General features: G+C 29.4%; 1 protein-coding gene and 1 non-coding gene across 2 annotated transcripts in view; both read right to left on the reverse strand.

Moving 5' to 3' along the window:
* LOC129969466 (protein giant-lens-like) overlaps positions 1–21563 on the reverse strand; it is a 37983-nt gene extending 16420 nt beyond the window's left edge. Inside the window, exon 1 of the mRNA XM_056084046.1 lies at positions 21294–21563. Coding sequence (XP_055940021.1) covers positions 21294–21461 — 168 coding nt within the window. The 5' untranslated portion in view covers positions 21462–21563. The remainder of the gene's footprint in view (positions 1–21293) is intronic.
* Positions 21564–25064: 3501 nt separating this feature from the next.
* Trnai-aau (transfer RNA isoleucine (anticodon AAU)) lies at positions 25065–25138 on the reverse strand. Its single transcript has one exon. It is a non-coding gene; the product is annotated as a tRNA-Ile (tRNA).
* Between the last annotated feature and the right edge of the window lie 517 nt (positions 25139–25655).

Raw genomic sequence — 25655 nt, forward strand, 5'->3', positions numbered from 1 at the left:
AGGTAACAAATTCGCTTGGCACGGTGTGTGAGGTTCGTGAGCGCTCACGCGTGAACCGTGCGTGACGAGGCGAAAATTGCTTTAAGGTTACTTAGTTCAATCTGTATGTGGTAAAAACCCAAACAGTTCTGTGTTTATTATTAAAAGAGATTTATTCGCTCCTTAAATTTTTAGCGTCATAATCTTCTGCAGATTTCCCGCGGTTTTGATTAGATTTATTCGATGAAAGAGAGAGAGATAATCTTTTTATCTCAGAGAGGATTATCTCACTTCCTTTGCAACTTAGTACCACTAAAGATCTTCCTCAGTTTTATTATCTCTTGCGGTTAACTGTCCGTGAATTACAAACAGCGTTCAGGTTGTAAAACAAACATCACAATTATAGAAGTGAGGGGGAAAAGGACAGATATTTTAACCGACAATAGAAGACTGAGTTATCTATCGTAAGAATGAAAAAAAATCAAAAATCGTAGCCAACCGAAATATAAATTGTTAGTATTTGCAATGTATAATTCTTCATTTATAAAAAACATTTCATTTAAATTGGACTTGAATAATTTAAAGAATATAATATGCATATTTTTTCATTCAATAATAGTTTTATTCTCTTTCTAATCTCTTTCATTTTTATATCATTTACTAAAGAATTAAAAATAACCAGACTCATGAAATGACTTATCTATCCTAATCATTTTAATGCGACACTAAATATCATAATTCTTTTTGGAATTCTTTGTTAATTAAATATTTATCCTTTAGCATATTAATGAAAACATTCGGAACTTTAGTTAATAATTAAGATAAGAAAATGAAGTAGGATATTATGATATATCAAAACCCTCGGAGAAAATTAAGAAAGTCAAATATAACTCAAGGCAATTAATAAATGTTCTAAACATGATTTATGATACAAAATTTCCTTGTTTTTACAATGTAGTTATTTATTGAACTATCATTATAAGGATATTAAATTTGGATTTCTTTTTATTCTGACTATCTTTTCGGTTGCTACAAAGAGTGATATAAACATCATTAATATCAATCATTAAAATTCTATTTAATGACACCTAGACGACGCGGAGCAGGTTCTATTTACTGGTTAGATATTCTCTCAGAAAGTCACGCAATCAGACTTGCACAGTATTCAAATTGATTGGTACAGCATCAAGGTACAGTATTCAAATTGATTTTTTATTTCACTACGCGTCTATATTATAAGGCTCTCATTTTGAACATAAATTTCTTTTTCTGTTATTTTTCATTCTCAGACTAATCAATCTTCAACTATTAATTTGCATTAACTAAATTCATTAGAATCAAAAGTCTTCAATTTGTATAATGCAGAAGTTTGAATGTTACGATATTATTTTCGAATACCAATAATAAAACTGGCCAGAGTGGTCTTCCCAAAACTTTCTTGTATTCTTTCAAATACACAAGAATTTATGTTTCAAATGCGTTTTTTCCGAAATGATTGTAACAAAACTTTGATACAAAACTACAAGTGCCGTCGCAAAATCGCATACTAAAATTGATATATTTAAATGATTGTGCTTTTGAGTGATCATACATAATTCTGAAAGTACAGACAGTAGACGTTCAACTTCTTGTTGTATTAGGCTCGAAATTTAATGGTTGCCTATAATATACATAATAAATCTATGTACCCAATTTTATCGTATTAACTTATACTCGAACAGCCGGGCAGAAAGTTTTTCTCTGATTAGATTTAGGTAAAATTTTCGTAGAAATTTATACACTTGGTATAAAGAAAAAAATCAAAGAAAAAGAAAAAGATTCTAAAAAGCTCAAGGCATTTTTTTTTAATTATCCTTGTCACAGACAGACTTTTCACAAATGTATTTTTCGAACTCAGTCAGTTCTAAAAACATAGAAATTCATCAAAATCACGAATTCGATTTTTTTTTTTTTTTTTGACAATAACAATACTTTATTAATACTTCGTTTATGAAAAAGTAAAAACAGCACGTCAAAAATTAGACAAAAGGCACGAATTTCAATGAAGGTGAAATGTCATAACCACACATTATAATGGAACATTCCATGGATTTTATCCATATTTTTATCATTATATGTTTTTAAAATTCTCCGCTAAACAAAAGTAACTGTTGAAAGATATTACCGATACAGGAACTATCAATTAGAGGTTTCACTGTGTCATAATCTTTAAACTAGCTTGTTTTTTTTTTTTTTTTTTTTTTCTTTCTTTCTCATTACATATGTTATTTTGGCATTTTCTTAAAATATCGAGCTTAAATTATAGAATGATAAAAGACCCTAAAAAGTGCATTCAATGTTTAAATAACCGTACCTCCTGCACCTTAAGTAGATATAAATTTAAACACGTGAAATCTGAAATAATCGCGGCCTCCATATTTCATTTGATAAGAATCAGTTAATGATCCTGAAATAATAAATGTGGTTATTTTTCTTTTTTCTTCTGCCGTCTAAAAGATGGGGCACGAATCTGGAGAGGACATTACTTATTGTCCACAAAAGCGTAACCAAGTATCTTGAAATCTCCAAGAACACTCGTCAAGCACTGTTGTGTGAAACACTGATATTCTGCACAGTACTGCATGCAGAAGCTGAAATTCACTAAAAACGCCAACAAATCGTTAATCACGAATCACTTTTTCCGTTGGAAAACATTACGACCTAATAGCCCAGTGCAATTTCATCTGTATTCAATGACTCGCGAAGACAGATGAAACACTATATTGCCTGAATTAACAAGTTCCAATTTTCAACTTTTCCCGCCAAAATAACGGTGCGGGAAATAAACATAATAAAAAAAGAACAGAGAATGTCCCAGAGTAAGAGATGATTTTCCTTGAAAAAAAAAAAGTAGGAACAATAATTATTCCTTAGGGGTCACTGTTGAGTGCTTCAAGTTGCTCAACTGTAACATGTTACTTCAACGTTTTTGGCAGAAAACTTGGTCCAAGCTTTCTCATAAAATGGAGAAATTCGTTCCGCAGGTAATGAAAATAAAAAAGGGGGGAGAAGACAGGGGAAAAAATGTGCGATGGACAGCAGTGAAATGAAAAAGAAAAAAAAAGTGTCCGCGCATTAAAAAAGTGAAATTACTTTTAACTGGTTTCCTGGGCTTATTTCGAGAAGATAAGATTGAGTTACAGGTGTCTGTCCATTCCTACTTTCCTTTCCTCTTGTAGATTGAGTGAGATGCACTCATGCGCTAATAAGCATGGGAAAACAAAGTTTTTGGCGCGAATTTTATGTTGGAACAGAACAGAAAACCGCTCTCGCTAACATCGTTTTGAACTTGTGGCTTGAAGCTTTATTGCTTTTAATATATAGCATAATTTGTAATTGGGATAATTAATAATTATTACATTTTTAACATATGTAACTGGAAATATCTTATATAAATATGTTATAATCTATCCTATATATATATGTAATATATCTAATCTGTCATAAACGGAAGTTGTCTAATTTAAAATTGTTTATTTATATTTAAGAAAATTCGTACAGCATTTGATGCTATTTTTGTTTTGTTCTAGACTAGTTCGATAAGAAAATTCGTATAGCATTTGATGCTATTATTGCTTTATTTTGGACATTCGTATTGCATTTGATGCTATTTTTGTTTTGTTCTCGAATAATTCGATAAGAAAATTCATACTGCATTTGATGCTATTTTTGCTTTGTTCTGGAATTGTTCAAAAAGAAAATTCTTACTGCATTTGATGCTATTTTTGTTTTGTTCTGGAACAGTTCGATAAAAAAAAAATTCGTACTGCATTTGATGCTGTTTTTGCTTTGTTCTGGAATAGTTCGATAAGAAAATTCGCGCTGCATTTGATACTATTATTTTTGTTTTGTTCTCGAATAGTTTGATGCTAAGTGCAGTTACGTTGATTATTAACAAGACAAAAAAAGATTTTTCAAAATAAAGTATTGAAATTTTAAAGTAATAGGGCTTTTACAATAAGTATCATTTTTTATAAGTTATTAGCAGTTAGTAAAATTTATCTTTTGGTAACATATACACATTGTCAAGTTATAGTTTAAAAAAAGAAAAGAATGTCATATGTTTATTAGATGAAACACAAAGCACACTCTCCGATTATTGTATTATAGATCAGATTCTTAAATATGGTTTGTATTACAATTTTTAATTTTAAGCATTATTATTTGTTTCTAAGTCTAATCATTCGATACTAGGTAATAAATTTCTAATTTTTACGGGCAATCTGTCATTTTTAATACTATTTCTACAAATAGAGAAGTGGCAACTTAAAAACTAGGTAAAAAAAAAAGAGAGAGAAGAAAATTGCTAAGTTTTTCGTCAAAAAATTAGATATTGTTTACTATTCCTTATCTTTAAAACACATCTTTTTACTCCTTTAAAAAAAGTGATACCCTCTGAACATCTGCGATAAGGAACGCTAAAAAAATAGTACGAAATGCGTAGTTCAGCAGTTAAATACTTAAACCAATTTCACTTTGCCAGTCACTGTCCTTACAATAACAAACAGGTATCATCCTTGGCTCAAAACTTGTTTCCCTAAATCCAACAAAACAATCCGAGAGCACTTTAAAACATCAGAATTAACACCACACACACACTCTAAAACAACTCTCGAAACCGCCTCCTGTAGCCATCGCAAAAGACAGGTAGCGATTTGGCTCCTCGTTGGCACCGTTTCGCAAACGATTTCGGCAACACTATTTGGGCTACGAGCAGCCCACGCCACCAGCATTAGCGTAAAAATCGAATTAATTATATTTACTTTCCTGTTTGCTTTTCTTATCAACCTTGAAGCGAGATCAAAAACACTCAGACGATAATAGTCGGACAAATAAAGTTAACCTCCAATAACAGTGAGGGGAGGGAGGACTCCACAATCAAAAAAAAAAAAAAAAAAAAAATTCGAAACAAAGAAAAAAACAAAATTTTTTTTCGTTAGTCACTTTTTTTTAAATCTTTTTATTGTTCTTTCTTTCCTTGAAATGTTTACTGTCTAAATGGCTAGTTGTATTCTTTTGATATATTGTAGATTGAGTTTAACATCATGGAGTGAATACTACAGAAGAAAAATTGTTAAAGCAGAGAGAAGTACAATTAAGTAAGCTAGGCTCACAATATGCCACAATTGGATAACTTATTGTAAATTCCTAAGCGCTGTTTGTAAAGTAATTCACGTTTTCTACAAAGGCAACGGTAGCGTTGTGATGTTTCGGAATTCTGCGGTTTGACAAAGTAGTCACGAGTACCTGCACATTATAACTTGGAATAGCAATTATAGTTTGTAAATTTGAGGGGAAAATCAAAATTAATAGAAACTAGTTTAGACGAGAGTATAAAGCTCTAGCGCCATGAAATTTGGTCTAGTAAAAAATATTTATTTACATTTTTCTCGAAACAATTAAATTATAATTACCTAATTGTAATATTTAATCCCACGATATTAATAGCGATGGAAATTTTTGAAGTTCTGTATGTTTTTGAAAGGGAAATTATAGACAATGAAGTCTTCCCGAATGATGTAGAAATTACATGACAGATATACACAGAAAGGTAGCTTTTTTTCTTTCGTCCACTTGGATATTTCAGCAATATATTCTCTATTTTTCATAGCATTCAATAAATAAACAAAAGTGTTCATAATTGTCTCACCGATCCAGACATGTCCATCACGATAATATGTTAAACGGACTAAAATAGAAATTATTCAGTAAGATATTTGTTCTTTTCATTATTTTGATGTTAAAAAATTCAACATCAAAAAAATTAACTGCATTTATTTTTTCAAAATTATTTAAATGAAGCTATAGATATTCGGTAATCGGTATCTTAAGTTATTCGGTAATCGGTATGATCCAGATTAATCGATAAATGAAATTTAAAATCATGCTTAACAGTGGAGTAGAAAAGGGCATAGGGGGGAGTTGATATATTTTCGATCCCTCAATTATGTTTGGTATTACAGTCTCATAAACATGTTAACAGTTTGCCTCAAAAGCATCCGCTAAGGTGATTCCCAGTATATCTGTAACTGCAAGGACCCCATCTGTCGCAACGCTACCGACGTTTAAACAAACATGGTGTTTGTCAGAGCAAGATTTCAACCTAGCAATATTATTAAACGGGTTTTTTTTTTTTTTTTTTTCTTCCCATCTGCATCAATATTTAATTTTTCCCGTAAAAAATGTCCTCAAACTAGGTAAGTCATCAAATACCACAACCGCCATTCATGTGAAAAATAGAATGACAACCGGAAACTGGGTAATTTCGCTTTCATTTCGAACAAAGAAATGAAACAATCCGCTCAAATTTTCACATCTTTAAGGAAAAAAAGTAAATAAATAAATTACTATCATCACCCGACCAGCACTGTCACCGGTCCCGAATTTATGAATCTCCAAACAATAAACTTACTTTCCCGAGACCAGTAGGTCATGAGGATACTAAGTTGGGCGAAAAAGAAAAAACAGACGACTTCAAAATTCTTCCCAAATTCCACCTCTACCAAACCATGACGTCATTCCATTCATAAAAGCAGCAGAAGAAAATCAAAGAGCGGTTCCTATTATTTTTCGCCGATTGTTTCTGTCCAATCACTTGTAGAAGTACTTCCTCCCATTTTCCAATTCCACCCCCTCAATTAAAATATTCAGGAGATCCTCCACCTCTGGTCAGTTCCGGCGGACAGGAAGCCGTTTAACTGTCATAACTGCGGTCTTTTGTTGTCCAGCCTTATTACTGTCATTACCTCAAAAAGGGCGCGCGCAAGAAGAATGGACAATGGTCGAGACAGGCGTCCCTGCCGTGCGGCCTCTTCCTACAATTGTTTGTTTATAGCTCGTTAGAGGAGAAGATGTGAGTTTTATATGAATGAACGGGTTACAAGTCGCACTTTCAATGGCAGGGACACTTTCAGCATTCGGGTCCTTGTACGAGTGGATGTTCTGCCAGGGTATGCTGGTACGACTGGAAGATTCTTGCAAGCGATAACGTTCTGTGACTTGCGAAAAGACAGCAGTCAGCAGATGTCGCATTAAGGGATTTGTGTGACAGGATTAAATACCGGTACTAACTGATTGGTAGGCAAACTGCTGCATGCGTCTCTCAGATTACGATCGTGTTTTCCTATTCAGAATGCTAGTAGGGAAATTAAGTTGAGTAGCTTTCTCATAATTTAATGCTGCTGGTAAGAAATGACTCAATTATCTTCACTTTGAGTAGTATTTTCCGTGCCGGACCTAATCAGGTCCTCTTATCTTCTCCAAGTTGAAATGTGCTCAATGCTCTCAAACAGGGTGAATATTGCACTACTTAAGATTAGTCACTTTTAAGTCATAATGTTGTCCATAAAAATAAACTGGTTGTGAAATGTCATCCTTATTTCTCTGAACATATAAAAAACCCGGACATATAATTGGAAAGATGTGCGACTGTACAACATGATATTCACAATCAAGCCAACACTGGGTTGAAATTTAAAACCCTGAACATCTGAATATAAAGAAGGGTTGAAATTTAAATATAAAGAAAATTTAATATCCAAATAGGAAAGAGTATAAAACAATAGAAAACTAAGAAGCAAAAATTCATGAATTAACTTTTATATAGAAATTATATAGAAACATTATCTTCCAAAGTAATTCCATCATGATTCAGTTTGAATTTTAAATCATGGTATACATTCATTTGTATAATACCAAGGGTTCGTCCCTTCAACATTCAAAAAGACGGCTTAAAAAAAGCTCTTATAATTAAATAAGACATTGTGTTGCCGATTTGAGAGTTGAGTTCACGCAGTTTTTGGACACGAAGTTCTTAACTTCCGAACAAAACAAATGATAAGAGTAATTACATGGCTTTGAAATTACTTAACTAGGGGTTGTGCAATATGATGGTAATTAGCAGTTGCATTGAGCGATAATAATAAAACATTAACAGTAGTTCGAAAGTGAGAGAGAAATGCAGAATTTTAGGTAAGGTATTTTCTGCAAAATCGGTCCAGAACCATGTCGGTGTAGTAAAGTTAAAAATTAGACTTCATACATGGATAAGACGACAAGGTCTCTTGGGGTTCTTCAGAGGCTTGGGGTCGTGAGGCTCAATTTTTCAAATAATGATGTTGTCGCTTCTGTCCAGTTTATCAAGGAATCTTTTAGATAATTTTTTATGCAAATTTTTTAATATAATAAGGTTGATATCTTTGTGAGTGTCGTTATTTCTGACAAACTACGATATGTTACCAATTTGTCGAACCGCCACATTTTGTAATATTTCGAGTTCTGTGATGTAAGGCATCGGAATGGGTCTTCGCACATCTCTCCATAAGTTTGACCAAGGTTCCTTAAATGTTCAGAGATAAAAGGATGAGATCTTATGGCCAGTCAGAACAGTTAGCTCTGGAATCATTTTTATGAGCAATATTCATTTCGAACAATATTCATTATCAACTCATTGGGGATATTCATGACAGTCATGTCTCCAAACCTAAGCCCTATTAGATGCATGAGATCTCTTGAATGGGCAATACAATATTGGAAATCAGGAACATTTTTCTCCAAGTACCATTAAGAAATTCCACTGAAGACTGTGGAACCTCAGGAGTGAAAATGTCTACTACAAAGATCCAACAATTGATATTTTTCCAATATAATCATTCCTTGTTTGTTTAATGAGACTGTTAGAAGGAACCTGACAAAAAAAAATTTATACTGAGTCTCGTAATATGAATCTCGAATATTGGATCCTAACTGACCATCGTAACCGCGAATCATGATTGCTATAGAGTAAAAGTTTTTCTCTAAAGCATTCAAACCAAATTTCATTAAAATGTTCCCACTGTTTCTTAGAAATTCGATAAAACTTGAATTTTTATTTTATTTTGAGAAACTAACAAAATAAACATTTAGGAAAATGAATCTTGTTAATATCACAAAATGTAAATGCTACACATTAGTAATGTATCTGAAACATAAAATATATTCTTCCACTTGTTAAAATGTAGGATATATAGATAATACTTAAGTAATTATAGGGTAGGTTATCTACTTTTTTATGCAGTTATACTATGAAATTCAAAACATAGTATTTACCAAATTTTTGCCTTAAAAATTGTAAATTGTAGTATTGTTTTTAATACTATGCATATTTTTATTTCCATATTCACAAAAATTATTTTGAAATTCCTATTTATGATTCGATAAACAGGAATCATTCGATTTATCATGGCATTTATCATCCAATAAAAGCATTGCAAAAAATTTTAATAAAATTATTTATTTGATATATTTTTTATCTTAAAATATGAAAAAGGTATTCATCAAAACCATAAGCTATCTTCGATAAGAATATTCTATCCATAAATCAATTTTATGTCATAGTGCTCCAATTTCCAATGCTTTAAGGTTTCAATAATCTTACGACAAATCGAGTATTATTTTTTTTAAAAGGACATTAATTTTCTTACAGCTATCAATAAAATATACATGACTATACCAATACTTTTGCAGATTTCAGAAGTTAATCCGAAACTTCAGAAGTTAATCCGAAGGTTTCAGAAGTTAATCCGAAACCGTTAAAGTATACCGCTAAATAACATTTAATAGCTGAAGTATACATTAAATAAAAGTTCTCCTTGCAATTTTATGACTCTCGGTTGCCGTAACTATATGACATTATTTCCTGAACTCTCTTTTAAATCTGATCCACTTCCTTTGAATTTCACTTACGCAGCTGTACGGAGATGCATTAAAATTTCCATGCACTTAATAGCCGTCATAAACTATACATTTCCCTTCAATATAGCGTGCATATTAAGAGCACTAAAGCAAAATGAAAGAAACATTATGAAACCCGATTGTAGCAGATGCCCGTTGGAAAAATGTTTCCAGCAATTACGTTTATCCGTGACATGATTTGTTACTGTAACTCGCAACGAATCTATCACACCTGTATCCTAAAAATTCTGCATTATTGCGAAGTCATAAAATTGTCGTTTAACTAAATGAAATGGCGGAACAGGAACGGCTCGCAAATTTTAAGAGCTATAAAGTTGATTTGAACCAACAATAATCAAAAAGGAAACTTGGCATATGCAAAAAGTAGTTAAATTTTTATTTATTTGTGATATACATGTTGATAGCGTATAATATACTTTATGGTATTATTAGTAACTTGCATTTTTTAATTTCTTTGTGAATATTCTTTTTCGATTTGGCTTAGTAATTCTGGTGAGGTTTATTGCAGTAAAAGCAATAAAATATATATGTGTGTGTGTATATGTATTTGAGTGTTACGGTAAATATGAGTGATCTGGTAATTATATATAACTAGCCGCCTTTGGCGACCAGCCGGTTCGCCAATCTTAATGTTCGTTAAAATTTTAATAATTAAATATTTTATGCAATTTCTACTTTAATAGCTTCTTCATCAAAATATTTTAAAACTTCAAATTTTGATTATCATATAATTCATTCATAATATTATAAAGGCCTTCAGTCATAACGTAATATGTATCTCTCTCATTTTCTGTTAGCACCCGTAGAATTTATGCTTTAAATTAAAGTGGAAAGAATTTATCTTCAATTAATATAATAATATTTTTTACTGAAACAAAGCATTTTTTTATAATCTGATTACTGAAAATAGAGTCACTCAGCGTTTAAACTTTGTGGGCACTAAAGAATATCTTTTTTAATTTATGTAATATCTCAAGAGTTGGTCAACAAAATTTTCTTAGATTCATTATGAGCAGATCGATTCATTAACAATGTTTAAATTTAAATGCATCAAACACTAAGAAAATAAAACGAATCGTTTAAAATAAACGGTTGAAAACAGGTTTTAAAAAAACTACTTAAAAAACGATGTACTTAAAACTATAAGCATATACAAAAAATATATAACTAACATAAATACAATTTACTTACAAAAGCATGCAACTAACCCAAAAATAATTTAAATCATCCATTGATAACGTTGTCATAGCAACAATCAGAACAGAATGCGCATGCGTGAATTTTCTTCGCCGGTTACGTCACGCAAATACGTGATTTTTTCTACGCCAGTTGGGGTAACGCTATGCGGATTAGAAATTTTTAATTTCCTTTATTCTGTTTTATTTTAATTCGAAAGTACTTCAGAATGAATCTGAAAGATTGATTCATTAACAATGTTTAATTTTAAATGCATCAAACATTAAGAAAATAAACAGAACCGATTGAAATAATCCGCCGAAAAATTTTAACCCTAGCCTCATTACTGTTGGGAGAAAAAAAACTGAAGCCTTTCTCGTTTGGCGCTGGGGATAATGGAAGATTTTTTTGGCGGAAAAGTTGGCGGTGGGGAAAATGGAAGATTTTTTTGGCGGGAAAGTTAGTTTTTAATTAATAATTAAAATTCTAATTAAAAATTCGAAAAAAGAAACCCCAGGTGCACATTCCCAACCTCCAAGGTATACATGTACCAAATTTGGTAGCTGTATGTCAAACGGTCTGGCCTGTAGAGCGCCAACACACACACACACACACACACATTGAGCTTTATTATAAGTATAGATTACGGGTAATTATTCATAATCACCTCTAAAATTATTGACGAGTATGAATTATCACCAGTAATTATAGATATTATATTTACAGTGGTGTGTGTGCGAGTGAAAGTGTGTGAATGCGTGTGATACTGTAATTATGTATAATTACCAATAATTATTCATAATCACCACTAAAATTATTGATTATTATGAATTATCACCGGTAATTACAGATTACATTTACGTGCGTGTGTGTCAGAGAGAGAGAGTGTGAATGTGTGTGTTACGGTAACTATGAGTGATCTGGCAATTATTCATAATCACTACAAAAATTATTGTTGATTATGAATTATCACTGATAATTATACATATTATATTTGCCGTTGTGTGTGAGAGTGAGAGTGTGTGAGCGCGCGCGTGTGTGTTTTACGGTTATATATATTCATCTTTTCTGTCAATCACATAAAAAAATCGAGCTATATATATATATATAATATTTTGTAATTTTATTATAGTTTGTATTATGTCAAACGATATACGTGTATGTTACTTAATACAATGAATAGATACTACAGTCAATACATTAATTATTATGTAAAACAATAAGTAAAAAGATTATAAAAGTGTTGTTTTTGTTGTTTCTAATGGCACTTGTCATTAGAAACAACAAGCCCGCTGACAAAGTCAGAGATTTTAAGTCGAGAGAGCGTCTCTTGTTTTAATAGCGCCACCTAGGGCAAAAATACGTCTTAGCTACTCACGCGTCACATTCGCTTGCACAACCCCTTTTTACAGGGGGAGGAGGCACATTAAAACTCCTCACAGATAGAACGGATGAAGAACAACCATGCCCGAACCCGGGACGCCCAGATTACGGGAAAGATGCTACCTGCCAAGACACCGGCTTATAAAGTGCAAACATAAATAAGGAAAAATAAATCTTTCTCCGTCTAATAACTTTAGTTTATCCGTTAAACATTAAACAGTGTTATAAAATGGAAAAAGATTATTAGAAAAAATAAGAAATATTAATAGCTTTATTTTATATGTTAAAAAAGATTCCTTATTAATTACAGAAATAATAATAAAAGAAAGATACTTCTATTCAAATTTTCAAACTAATCATTTAATGACAAAATTTATTAACGAACTATAGTAATATCTGTTAACAGTAATAAAAAAATAATTTAGAACAAAATGTTCAGATGAAAAATAGAAGAATTAAATTCTTAATTCTGAAATCTGAAAAAATCGTATCTATAAGAACTCATTCTATGTATTGATTTCCATAATTAAAAGAGATATAATTCAAATGTAAAAATGTCTGGTAATTAAATTTAAAATCAGTTAATTCATTTTTTTTATCCATATATTGTTTCTTAAATAGAGAAAGATAATTTACTTTTAACAAGAACAAAGATTTTTAAACACTAGAAAAGTGAAGAACTATTCGAACACATTCAATTAATTTTAATTTTTAAGGCTGTATTTTGTCTCAGAAACTTTTATTTATTCACATTCATCATTAGTCATTCTTAACTTTGTCAAATTACGCGTGACTGATGACTTTTTATAAACAATGGCGCTCAGTTTATTTTTAAGAGAAAAAAATCAATGTAGCAGAGAATTATGAAAACATATTTCCATTTCCTTTCCGGGTAGATACGCACGGTTTGACAGATGCGTAAAATGATACATTTGAACGATTAAATTTTTATATTTTTCATTCAGTAGATTCGGATATATGTGCATTCATAGCATATATTAAAAATCGCTTACATTTCTGCAATTTAATTGATCTACCTAACATTGGTATAAAAGAAATTATTTTATTTGTACTATTAAAAAATTAGTTATATAATTATCTGTCGCAAAATATTAATTGCAACCCTTTTTATGCATTATTACTTGTGCGTAAAATTTGAATTATTACATAGATAACTAATAGTTAAGGTTAAAGTTGGCAGTGTAAGCACTGAATAAGTTATGTAGGGTAAGCTTTGAATATTACATGCTTCAAAGTATTATATAGTAAAAATATTATAAAACAAAGAATAAAATAATAATGAAAAATATTTTTAAAAAATTAAAATGAAATCTAAGATCGTAAATTTCAAGTTATCATGTGAGAACATTATTATTTTAAAATCATTATTTTCATAATTAATTTAAGTCATTAACTAGTTTAAACCGGTTTGAAACAATCACGAGTTTTCTCTATCGGTCTTCTATCCCCCCCCCCTTTCTCTCTCTCTCTCTCTCTCTCTCTCTCTCTCTATATATATATATATATATATATATATATATATATATATATATATAATTTTCTTAAAACTTTCATTTTCAATTTTTCTAGCTGGCAAACAAAGTTTTGAAGCTTGACCGATTTTGAGATGAAATAACAGCTATGATGTCATAGTTCTACTTCAACCTTTTAAAAACGCATCTGCTGTCAAAGAAGCATACGTAATAATAATGCACTACTGGTAAAAGCAGATAAAAAAATATATGCTATTAAAAGATGATGATGAAAATTGTCATTTATGCTTTATTCATTGCCTACGCGATTTCGAGCTTCAAAATCCCCTAACCAAAACAACATCATGTTTTCACGTGATAATAAAATCTACAACACGAAATCTTTTTTGTCATCTGAAACTTTAATTCTGATTTTTTTTTTTTTTTTTTTTTAATCTGTTAAACAAGAATTCTAAAATTTTCCAGTTTTTCGAATAAAATACAAATTGACCCAAACGATTTTTATATTATATGTTAAATATTGAATAATTTTATAAAATAAAAACAGAATAAGAAATATATAGAAAAAATTCATAGATTATTAATAATTTTTTTAAAAAAATGATATAAAATTTAATTAATATTCGCGATTTGCAATTTAAATATGTACTCAAAACATCGTTTATTACAATATGGAATATGATTTTCAATTATGAGCTCCAATCAACTTTTACGAGCAAGTAATAAAACTTTGAAACGATATTTAAATAACAGACAATCTCAAAATAATTTTTAATTTAACGAGTTTTCAAAATTAATAAGATACATTAAATTTTAATTGAATATCTTTTTTTCACATTTTTGTATCTATTTTAAATTAAATTTATCAAAAAGATCATAGATGTCTAATGCGAATATTGTTTTAATTAATGAAAAATTAACTATTTAATTAATTGTCACTAACATTTCCAGATGTTTCGTGGATTCGTGACAAAAATTTGAAGAAAATCCTCACGATATTTTTGATTTATACATAATATAAAAAATGTTTTAGGCTTTTCATATTTATTTATATAACTTTTGAGAATTAACAGAGATTATATGAAGGTTTAACAAGTTGCATTTCGACAGCTTCGTGAAACTGTATTTCATAAACAGTGAATCAAAAGATATGGCTTAAATTTTTATTAAAACTACCACATTCAATGCATATAGTATTTGCTCAAAATTTTAGAGAAATATATTCTTGTATTATTAGATTTTTTTACGTAAAGAAATAAAAATGTATTTTTGAAAAATGAATTTAAAGAGTATTATACATAAACTGTTCAGTTGCATTATTCATTTTTAATTATCATTAAAATAAAAAATGAATGTATTTATGAAAATTTAAATAAAACTAGCGTAATGGAAATGAACGCAAAAACCTAGGAAATATGTAATTAGTTTTAAGAATTCGACATACATCTTAAAGAATTTTAAAGATATAGTATATAGGTACGGTTTTTTTCCCCCTTTTTCTTTTTTATTGCCACATGCTTTAAAAATTAAACTTAAATTAAAATTTAATTTCTAAAAAATCCCATATTTCTTAAACGAAGATAGATGGTGAAAGATTGGATATCTTTACCATCAATTTTTCCAACAACATTAAATTCGAAAAAAAAAAAAAAAAATGTATTGGTAAAAACTTCGAAAATAAGTGTTTTTTTTAAATTTATTTAAGTTCTTTACGGGAAATAATCACATATTTTAAAATTAATCAATTCCTTAAAAATCCATTTTCAAATTACAAAGCAACTGAAAGATTTTAACATTCATTTTTTTAAAAGAATTCGAATTATTCAAGCTGCAGTAAGATATAAAAATACACGATTTTCCTCTTCCAACATCTGTTTCCAGCCATTTTATTTAATGAAAGGAGAAAAAAAATCAGTCGAAATGGCCACTTTAATGTACGCAGATACCTTAAAACCGGAAACGTAAATTCCATTCTCACACGTGGCTCGCAACCAAAATACTCGAATTCTACAAACTTTACGATTCGACCCTCTAAATTAACTATTCCTTGACAGATGTTACTCAGTGGAAGCGTATCATTGAGAAAGAGTGCACACACACACATACACACATGCAGAGTCAGAGTAACCTCCCGCGAGGATACGGGGAAAGGTGTACACAGGTGTTACGTCCTTATTCAAAAGACGTAAACGTCATTGAGGCGTAGCCATTTCCTAACTTTATCAATGGGCCACCAGGTAATTGAGGCTCGAGTCATGAATGGCGCGCTTTACGACGCCTTGCTCCGCGCGTGGACTTGATCTGAAACAGGTTTGTCATTCGTGCGCCGATTTGGGTCAGTCTTTTAGGAAAGGATCCGACGGACGGGTCATTTTTAAGATTTCGGAGTGGTGAAATATATTTTAATAAGGTCGGTCACCTCTGTTTACGGATTGTATGCGGACTTAGTGGCGCCGAAAATCGCAGAAGTGTCAGATATCATTCATTCTTATTAACTGTTGCCAAAGAAACGAGGCAATGTTCAAGGAAATGCGCATAATTTCATTATGAGGTTATCTTTTAGTTTTAATTGGTGAGGTATGCCTAGTTATTATCTTTGCTTCTTTTCTTGAAGGTAGAATTTCATATAATATTAAAAATATTTCATGTTTTATAGTAACATAATTCGAGTCTTTTATTAGCTCACTTTTTTTCTTTCTTCTTCTTCTTTATAACAAAGAATGAATGCTTACACAGCGCACTCTTCTATAAATCTTTTTATTTTCATAAAAACGTAATTTTTTCAAAAAAGTGTCATAATTTAAAATATTTCATGAAAATATTATACATTTTTAAACTTTTACAATATATACCTCGTCAAAAGATTTTAAGGTAAAAATTATAATTTATGTTTTTATCTTTATTATCCTGAAAGGAAAATTAGCAAACGATTTTTTTTAACTGGCAAAAAACTGGCAAACGATTAAATTTGTTATAACTCAATGAAAAAATTGGAAACCTTTGTATCAAATATACACAAAGTAAATACTTCAAGCAAACGGAATTCAGAAACTTTTATAAGCATTCGGCCATTCATATACTGAATATGTCAGAATGAAAGATTAATACAGCTCAAATGAACAATATCTTTGTGAAAAACTAATTATTTATTAATTATTTGGAATGCAGTTAAAAGGTATTTGTAGTAGATAACAAGATATTTTCGGGCACATTATGTAAGTTAGCCTGGCGTCTAAAAAACTGTGGAATTATGAAAATCATAAAAAAATAAATTAAAATACTTCATATTGGAAGGCATGTATTTATATGATAAATCCAAAAGTAATTTCCTATTTAAAAAATTTTTTAAAAAAAACGAATTTATGAACAATCAAACGTTTGAAGACCTTTTAAAGTAGCCGAAATTTAACAATTCAGTAATGTAACTAACTGCCTTTGTATTCCTATAATGTAATGCTGCTGAAATATCAAAAAGACTGCAGAGTAAAAAAATTGATATTTTAATTAGTTTTTTTATTAAATTTTATTATAAAAAACCATATAATCAAATTGCGATGAAGTTTTTATTTTTAATAATCTTATTCAACAACGTTATTTCAATTTTAAGCGAAATTCAATGGAGGACAGAATTACTTTATTACATGCTATTATTAAACCATTTGGTACAAAATAAAAATATTAAAATAAACAAAACACATTCTGTCTGGTCACTGATTTAACCCCCCGAGATATTTTTCTTTTTACTTACAAAAAGAAAAACTCATTAACTTGTTGTTGACAACAAGAAAAAAATTCTAAAAATAAATTCTTTAATTTATATTCGACAGTTCAGAAGTCACTTCGTTGTCTCTTGAGTTAAAAAATTTATCTTATAAAAAATAACTCATTTCATTCTTCGAAAAGTTACACAAAAATAACTTGAGGTAATAAATCAAAATGTTCAAATGATAAATGATGGAACTGAATCATATGCACTCTCCTGACCCTTTGAGCAATTTCGTCGAAGTAAACATTCCAAAAAAGTAAAATTCTACACAAACGAAGAAGTTCTATGTCGTAAACAAACGTTGCAAGTTTCGCAGTAAAAATCTGACATCCTGCGTTCTTTTTTTATTTTTTCAACATAACAACAGCGCTTCCTAAAAATAATTAATCAGATATCTTTCAAAGGAAAGAAAAAGAAGAAGGAAAAAAAAAATGATTGGGTGAACCTCCGGTTCATAAACTTACCGCAAGAACTCTAACAAAACACATTAAAAAAAGAAGGAAAAAAAGTGTTACTTTCTGTTAATTAGTTTCAAGTGCACGCAAAGGGATTTAAAAAAAAAGCCCAGCTGGATTTCTTATTTGTTTGGCCAGAAGACATAAACAGAGGCGTTCTACAAGAAACGAACTTGGAAGGTGGGAAATCCGTGATTAATATGCTACGCAGCACGCCTTGCATAGTAGAAATGAAGTTTCGCAAGCGATACCTAGAGCACCGGAAGTTAGTTACACGCACTCAGTGTGCCTCAGGGTAAAGCCAGCTGTTTTGGTGCGAATCACTGCAAAAGTCTGCACCAGCGATCAAATTTCGTCAGGAATTCGAAATTTACGAGAGAACACGAACAAGAACTGATACAGTTTGTTTCAATTAAGGAAAATTTATTTTTACATAAATTAAATGTTATTTGGAACAAAACTTTACCCAACAAACAAATATAAATTACAAAATGATATAGTAATGGCAGAAGATCACAGTTTCTGTGCCTATATCTGCAAAAATTTGAACCAACCAGTAAATCAAATTTTGTCAAGAATTAGAAATTTTCGGGAGAACGTGAACGACGATTCGTTTCACCAAGGGGAAAAAATGATTTTATTTAAATTTAATGTTAGTTAAAATAAAAATTTGTTCTATAGCTAAATATGAATAACAAATAGCTTGTAGCGCATGCAATTATAAAAATCAACTTTTTTCCCAGTTAATATTTGTTAATAAACACCTAACACTAAGCAAATAAACATTAAACATTTAATTTCATCAGATAAATGTAAACAAAAGTTTATACGAATTTTCTTTTATTGCAGAAAGTTAAATTTTGCAAGCAATTAATGTTCATTTTGTTGAAAATGTCTTCAATAGCAATACACTTTGCCAGAACATGCGAATTATAAATCGGTGTTAAATCTCATATTACCAAAATATTAAAAAATAATAATAATAGTTGTTTGAATACAATTTATCGCAAGATCTGATTTCATGAAATTTTGTCAAGAGATCTTATTTTGGGCGCATTTCTTAGTTCATTTATATTAAAAGAAAAACAAGAGTTGACTGTAAAGGAATCTGTCATTTAGGAAAACAAACATTTAAGTATTTAGAAATTTATTCGAAAATTTATATCAAGAAAAAATGCGCTTTATTAAACAAATGACATTAATAATATTCGATAGATAGAAAAATTAGTTAGAACCAGAATTTAGTGTGAATTGATGTAAAATAACGACGCAAAATTCTTCTCTTTGGATTTTTAGAAGTCCTCCAACCGAAGACGAGAACAGAGACAATATGTTTTAATGAAAGTAAATACTAATTAGAAAAGATTTAATAGACAGAATCTTTAAATCAGAAAATGACGGAAGTATTTAAATGGTTCATAATAAAATTACAAATGCAAACTTGCTATATAGTCAATAAAAATACAAATTCGCTACATTGATTTATATCATTTGTTTTTAAAAGTGAAAGAAAAAAAAAGAAACATATAAATTTTCCTGAAAAAAAAAGCTGTCAAACTTTTAATCATGTCTCCTTTTTATTTTCACATAAGAAACATAATTTTCTCTTCAGCACTTAATAAACAGGAAGAAAATTCACTTCTTTAAATTCTTTGACAAAATGGTTATCAGAAAATTTCGATTAATTTAAAAAGATCATTATTCAGTTATAATAAATGGGTACAGAAACAAAATAAGACACGCCAAGTAAAAGAGCTCATTTATTGCGTATCTAATTTATCTATTATGTATTATTAAAAATTATCTTTAATTTATATAATTAGCTATCGAAACTGTTTTTAATAATAATCTGAAATAAGAAGATAAAATAAATTGATAAAGCATATTAATCGATCGCATTAATTTATGAACTTTGTTGCAGTTGTTACTTTAAATTCATTTATATCAATAAAAATAATCTTTTACTTTTTCTTCAAACGAATTTTTTAATAATTTGTAACAAGCTAAGGAGTAAAAATATTAAATAATAACCCGATCTGGTTTAAATAAATTTTTTATTCATTTCAGTGAAGAAATTGTTTTAAACCGAAAGATTTCCTGTCAATTAAAATCAGTTACTATATAGCTTTGGAAAGAAAAGCCGAAAATTTAAGGCAATAAAATGGAATATGAGAATAAAAAGTACTTCAAGAATACCTCTCAAGACATTTCGGCTGACTGTCTGTGAAAAATACAAATAAATCATTCGATTTCCTGCCCAACTCATAAAGGTCTCTAGCCAGAATAAAAAGAAAATTAACACTAAAACATTCTCAGAAATTCCGAATTCTCTTAGTCAGCAGTAAGAATAAATTCGAAGACTTTTCCAGTTTCATTTCTTGAATCACGAATTTACATTTTCAGTGGATTTTAATTTAAAAAAAACACTGTAAGAAAGTATTTATATTTGAAAAAATAAAATTATTTCATCATTGTTATCTTTTAATTGAATTGAGTATATTAAATTAATTTTCACGGCTTTCCATCACAGAATTTTAATTCAAAAAGTTAAAAGAACGTACATTCAGAAAACTTGAATAATTAGATACAGCATTCTTTTTCTTGTTATTATTATTTAGAAACCAAACGATTTTGTTGTTTTGCCAACGAAATGTTGAGGAATATGACATTCGACTTCGAAAACACTTAATTTTATTTAGTATCTTTTGGTAAAACTTTTCAGTTATTCGCAGCAAAATAACTTTTATACTCTACTTTCATAATAGTTAAACATTCATAAATAAAAATATTAAAATTCGATAATTAATATTAAAATAGAGTTTCAAACTTGTTTTTCTATATTTATTTGGTATTGAAGACAATTTGAAAGAAAATTCTTCCAAGCAAAGAAGTCTTTTATAACATGACTCTAAGCAATGGATAACACCTATCAAGTCATAAATTTATACACTCACACACACATCTACTTTCTAATTTTTTTTTTAAACATAAATAGACTGATATTTATGTATTTTTATTAAAAATAATATGTTAAATTATATTTGTAAAGTAGAAGGATTATACATGACGCTCAATAAAATTAATTTGACTATAAATACAAACTATTTTAATATTTTATCATGTCTAAATATTTAATATTTAAGGAACAATTATCATAATTTCATCATGTTTAACATCGCACAAATTTTCAGTTGAATTTAAAAACTATCTTCATCAAATCAAAATTCGACCAAAACTTTACATATGAAAAACAAACTTTTTCGTACTTACCCCTTGTGGATAAAGAATTTTGAGCAAAGAGGAAGACTTCGAAATTTTATCAGCCACTTTGACTGAATTCTTAACAGCTGGCGTAGCCGTCATCGCTACGGGGGAGTAGTGGACCACCAGAAGCAGCCCCAAAATCATGAGGGGCCCGGGGTTTGAGGAGAGCACCATCGTCGCAGAGCAGAGAACCAAGAACAGGTGTTGCAACTTGGAGGATTCGCGGGCTTTTTGAGATTTCCCGCGCTAAGGAGAACTCCATCGCTGCAGGTAAGGGAGGGGGCGAGTAATGAGTGGGGGACTCGCGCGTGCTCGTTGCTAAGCAAGTAGGTCCACTAGCCAAGAGGAGGGGTGAAGGGTGTTGGCTTTGGGATGGGCTCGTTTTCTGTCAAAGACGATGAAGAACCTTTAAGTGTTGTGAGGATTTCAATTTGCTACTGCGTTTTTTTTTTTTTTTCCTTTAAAACATTTCGTTTTTTGCTCTTATCCCGAATTCTTTTTTCCATCTGCAAAATTTGAACAACATCGTGTCGTATTTTGAAATACATGTAAATGTAAAATGTTGATAATAAATAAAATTTTTGATTTTAAAGCTCTGTTTTTTTTAGATGCATAGAAAATTAAATGAGTTTTTTTTATTGAATATATCTGCTTCCGTTAGTCATTTAAATTTATTCTATTATAAAGCTATTTAAAAAATTAATTATAATTATTGCCAGTTAAATATTTTTGATAATTTGTTGTTTTATCAATAAATTGAAGGACGGTTTCATAATTTCAAATTTTCTCATATTAGATTTTTTTAAACCGTTCACATTCATATATTCTATAGGAATAATACTTTACGACGTCACGATAATTAATAAAAATAGGTTTAACTGAATACTTTGAGTTGATTGGATTTATTAAAATGTCGAATAAATGATTTAACGATGGCATTTCAGAGTAGAAAAAGTAATATTCAAAATATAATACCTAGAATGGATATTTAACAATTCCAAAAAATGGATATTCAGCAATTCCAACTACAAATATTACTTTTGAAGTAAACGATTAACTACTTGAAACAAAGTAGATTATTCTTGATGAAAGTAATATTTTGTAGAAGCGTTGCATTGTTGGTAAATTCTGATATTTAAGGATAAAATTATACTTCAAAAATAAAATGAAAGTTTTTTTTTTTTTTAATTCGAAAATAGGTCTAGTTTAATTTTATCTAATTATAAAAGACAAAAAAAAGTTCAAAATAAAATCAACGTAATAGAATATGTTTTTTGTAGTAGTTTCGGAAATAATTGGTTTATGTCTTTTCTATATTCGGTTCTCTTTCATTTAACATGAATTTCTATTGCCAATGTATGTGAAAACGTGATTTTGTAATCGATTTCTCAAGTATTTTCCGAAATGTTAAAAGTATGATTTTGTGTTGAAGGTTAAACATTTTAATACTTTGAGAATCAATTAATCTTTAATCGAATTAGTTATTTAAACATTATTATTCAGAAAGCAGCTATTAATTCTTTTAACGAAGGAAAAAGAAGAACTTGTGAAAGATTTCACTAGCTACAGAGTAGATTGTATTTTTGAATAAAAAACATAATATTATTTTTAGAAAGTAAAAAAAAAGAATTAAGAATAATGATTAAAAGATTTCATTATGATTATAGCATTGCCTTATAAAATATATTAAATATTAAAAACATATAGAAAATAGCTGAAAAAGAATTTTTTTTTTTTTTTTTTTGTACATTAATAGGTAAAAGATATTTATTTGATTTGTTTTTTATCAGAAATCGAGAGCACAATATATATAGTATATATTCTTATTTTATTATTCCGGATTCTTATTTTATTCGGTTTAATTTTGATTCGATTTTTTTTTCCTTTTAACTTGGTTTTTATTACTAATTAGTATATATATATATATATATATATATATATATATATATATATATATATATATATATATATATATATATATATATATATATATATATATATATATATATATATAACATAATTTTGTAGATGTGTGGCCAAAAAGAAGAAACTTTTGAAATTTTGACTTCGATTTATTCAATGCTGGAGTGAAAATTTGTACAGGAAAGTGGCGATGATAATTGGACGTCTGTTTATACCGCTATATAAGAGCAAAATGACCGAAATTTTCTCCTTCAGTGACTTTACTATAAGATTCTGGATACGGATTTCTTGCCATGTGTCGATTTAGTCATCTTAGGTATTTTTGAAAGGTATGTGTAAGTGTTAAAGATTTTTATCCCTTCGTTCCTGGTGCGGGAACGACGAAGTCAGCAAATTTTATTAAACGCGTACAAAAAATAGTTAAATAAAATAAGTGGGAATTGGATTAGGAAATAAAAGTATATTTTAGAATGAAGTTAATACTAGCGAAATTAGGATAAAAATTAGGAAATTAATTCAGATTTAAATTAGATTTATAAACATCATTTGTTTTAATTATAGCTATAAAATATACGCAAAAACTGCATTTAATATCACCATAACGTGTGCTAGTATAAATTTAGTAACTAAACAATAAAAGCTATTGTTGTAACAAAAATTCAATTTTTATAAAAAAAACTATTAAAAGTAGAAAAAAATTATATGGAAAAAAATTTATGTCACCGAAAAAGATAATTTTTTGAAGTAATATAAAAATGGCTTTTATTCGATAATATGCTCTGAAGTTATTTAATAAAAAGAATATAATTTTCATTTGATTAGATTTGATTTGCATATTGAAAACGCTTTTCTTAGTGAGTAACTACGCTAATCATCTGCAAGGTAAAAGGAATTTTTAAAAGAAATTACTCTTGATTTTTACTTATACATGCGACAACGCGGAGTTTATGATACTTTAAAGCAAATAAACATTACCGGATTAAGAAATTTTATTTTTAATAATATGCTAGAAAACTCTAAATACTTTTATTCAGAAAAATAATCCTTAAAAAATCGATGTGCAAATATCGGTTTTTTAATCAGAAAAGTACAAATAAAAATGAACTGAAATAAAATTCTTAACCCGTTAACCGGTTTGTCCGCATCCATTTATTTCACTTTCACGCTTTTAAACTACAATTAAGCTGTTCGTAATAACTGTTATAATGCTATTCAAAGTTACATAAAATAAATATCTCAAATATTCTATATGAATTCTGAATTGAATCAAAATAGCAAAACATTTTCAAAATTGAAAACTTCATCTAATTTCATAGTAAAGAAAATAAATCAGCGAAAGGGTTAAACTTAAAATGGCAGTCTACTTCTTTATTGCGAAGTTGAAAAACCGATTCAAAATATGCGTCGAAAGATTAAACTATTTTAAAAATTAATGAAAAAAAAACAATTTATATAGTTACAAATAAAATTAAAAAAAAACTCTATTCAATAATTTGGTTTTTTTGCAGCACACAGACACAAAAAGCAGAGCTTCAATTTTATTTTTAAAGATATGTACACAACACTATAACTTAGACAGATGGTGTGAGGTTCGAGCAGCTATGTATTACGGTTAACTTTGTATCTATTATTTTGCTCAACGTAGCTTTACACTTTGGTATTTTGGATAGATAAAACAATGATGTACCTCATTATCTAATGTTAAAAGTCATAAACATTTTTTAAGGAAAAAAAATAAAGTATAAGAAGCGAATGATCTCTGATACATGGTGGAAGGAAAGAAGGTATCGAATCCTTACACATATATGTACTTTATCACCTAAGGAATAATTGGCTAAAAAAATATGAAACCCCTGGCCCATGAGGGGATCGAACCCGCGACCTTCGCGTTATTAGCACGACGCTCTAACCAACTGAGCTAATGGGCCACGCGCAGCCTCTTTTAACTGATACTGATAACATAAATCAAGCTTATCTTTTATCAACAGGTAATGTTTCTTAGATATAACTACATGAAAGGAACAAGTTTCTTGCAAATATTTATTTTTCATTTTCTGGTTTTTACGATTCCTTCCTAATCAGTGACTCGGCTTCAAGAGAATATATATGCCCCGTGGTTGTCCAAATAATGTCATATTTAGTTCATTTTCTTTTTCTTTTTCAAATCAAATAGAGAAGCGAAAAATAAATCAGTGATCCATTCTTCACAACTAAGGTGCCCCAAAAGTTTCTTTCCCATCTCGCTATGAATGGCCTAATCTGGCTCTGCTTGTGCAAATTTGCAGGCTTTTCTATTAGCCGTCTATGTTATCGGTTTCAGTTGTACGAGAGCAAATCCACAGTGCGTTTCGTTTGTACCACAGTCTCTTTTAAGACTTTCATCCACAGCATCTTTGCATGATTGGAACGGCTTAATTTTCTACGAGCTCCTTCCTCAAGATGAAA

This window comes from Argiope bruennichi, chromosome 5 (assembly GCF_947563725.1).
Source record: "Argiope bruennichi chromosome 5, qqArgBrue1.1, whole genome shotgun sequence".
NCBI classification, from domain to species: Eukaryota; Metazoa; Arthropoda; class Arachnida; order Araneae; family Araneidae; genus Argiope; species Argiope bruennichi.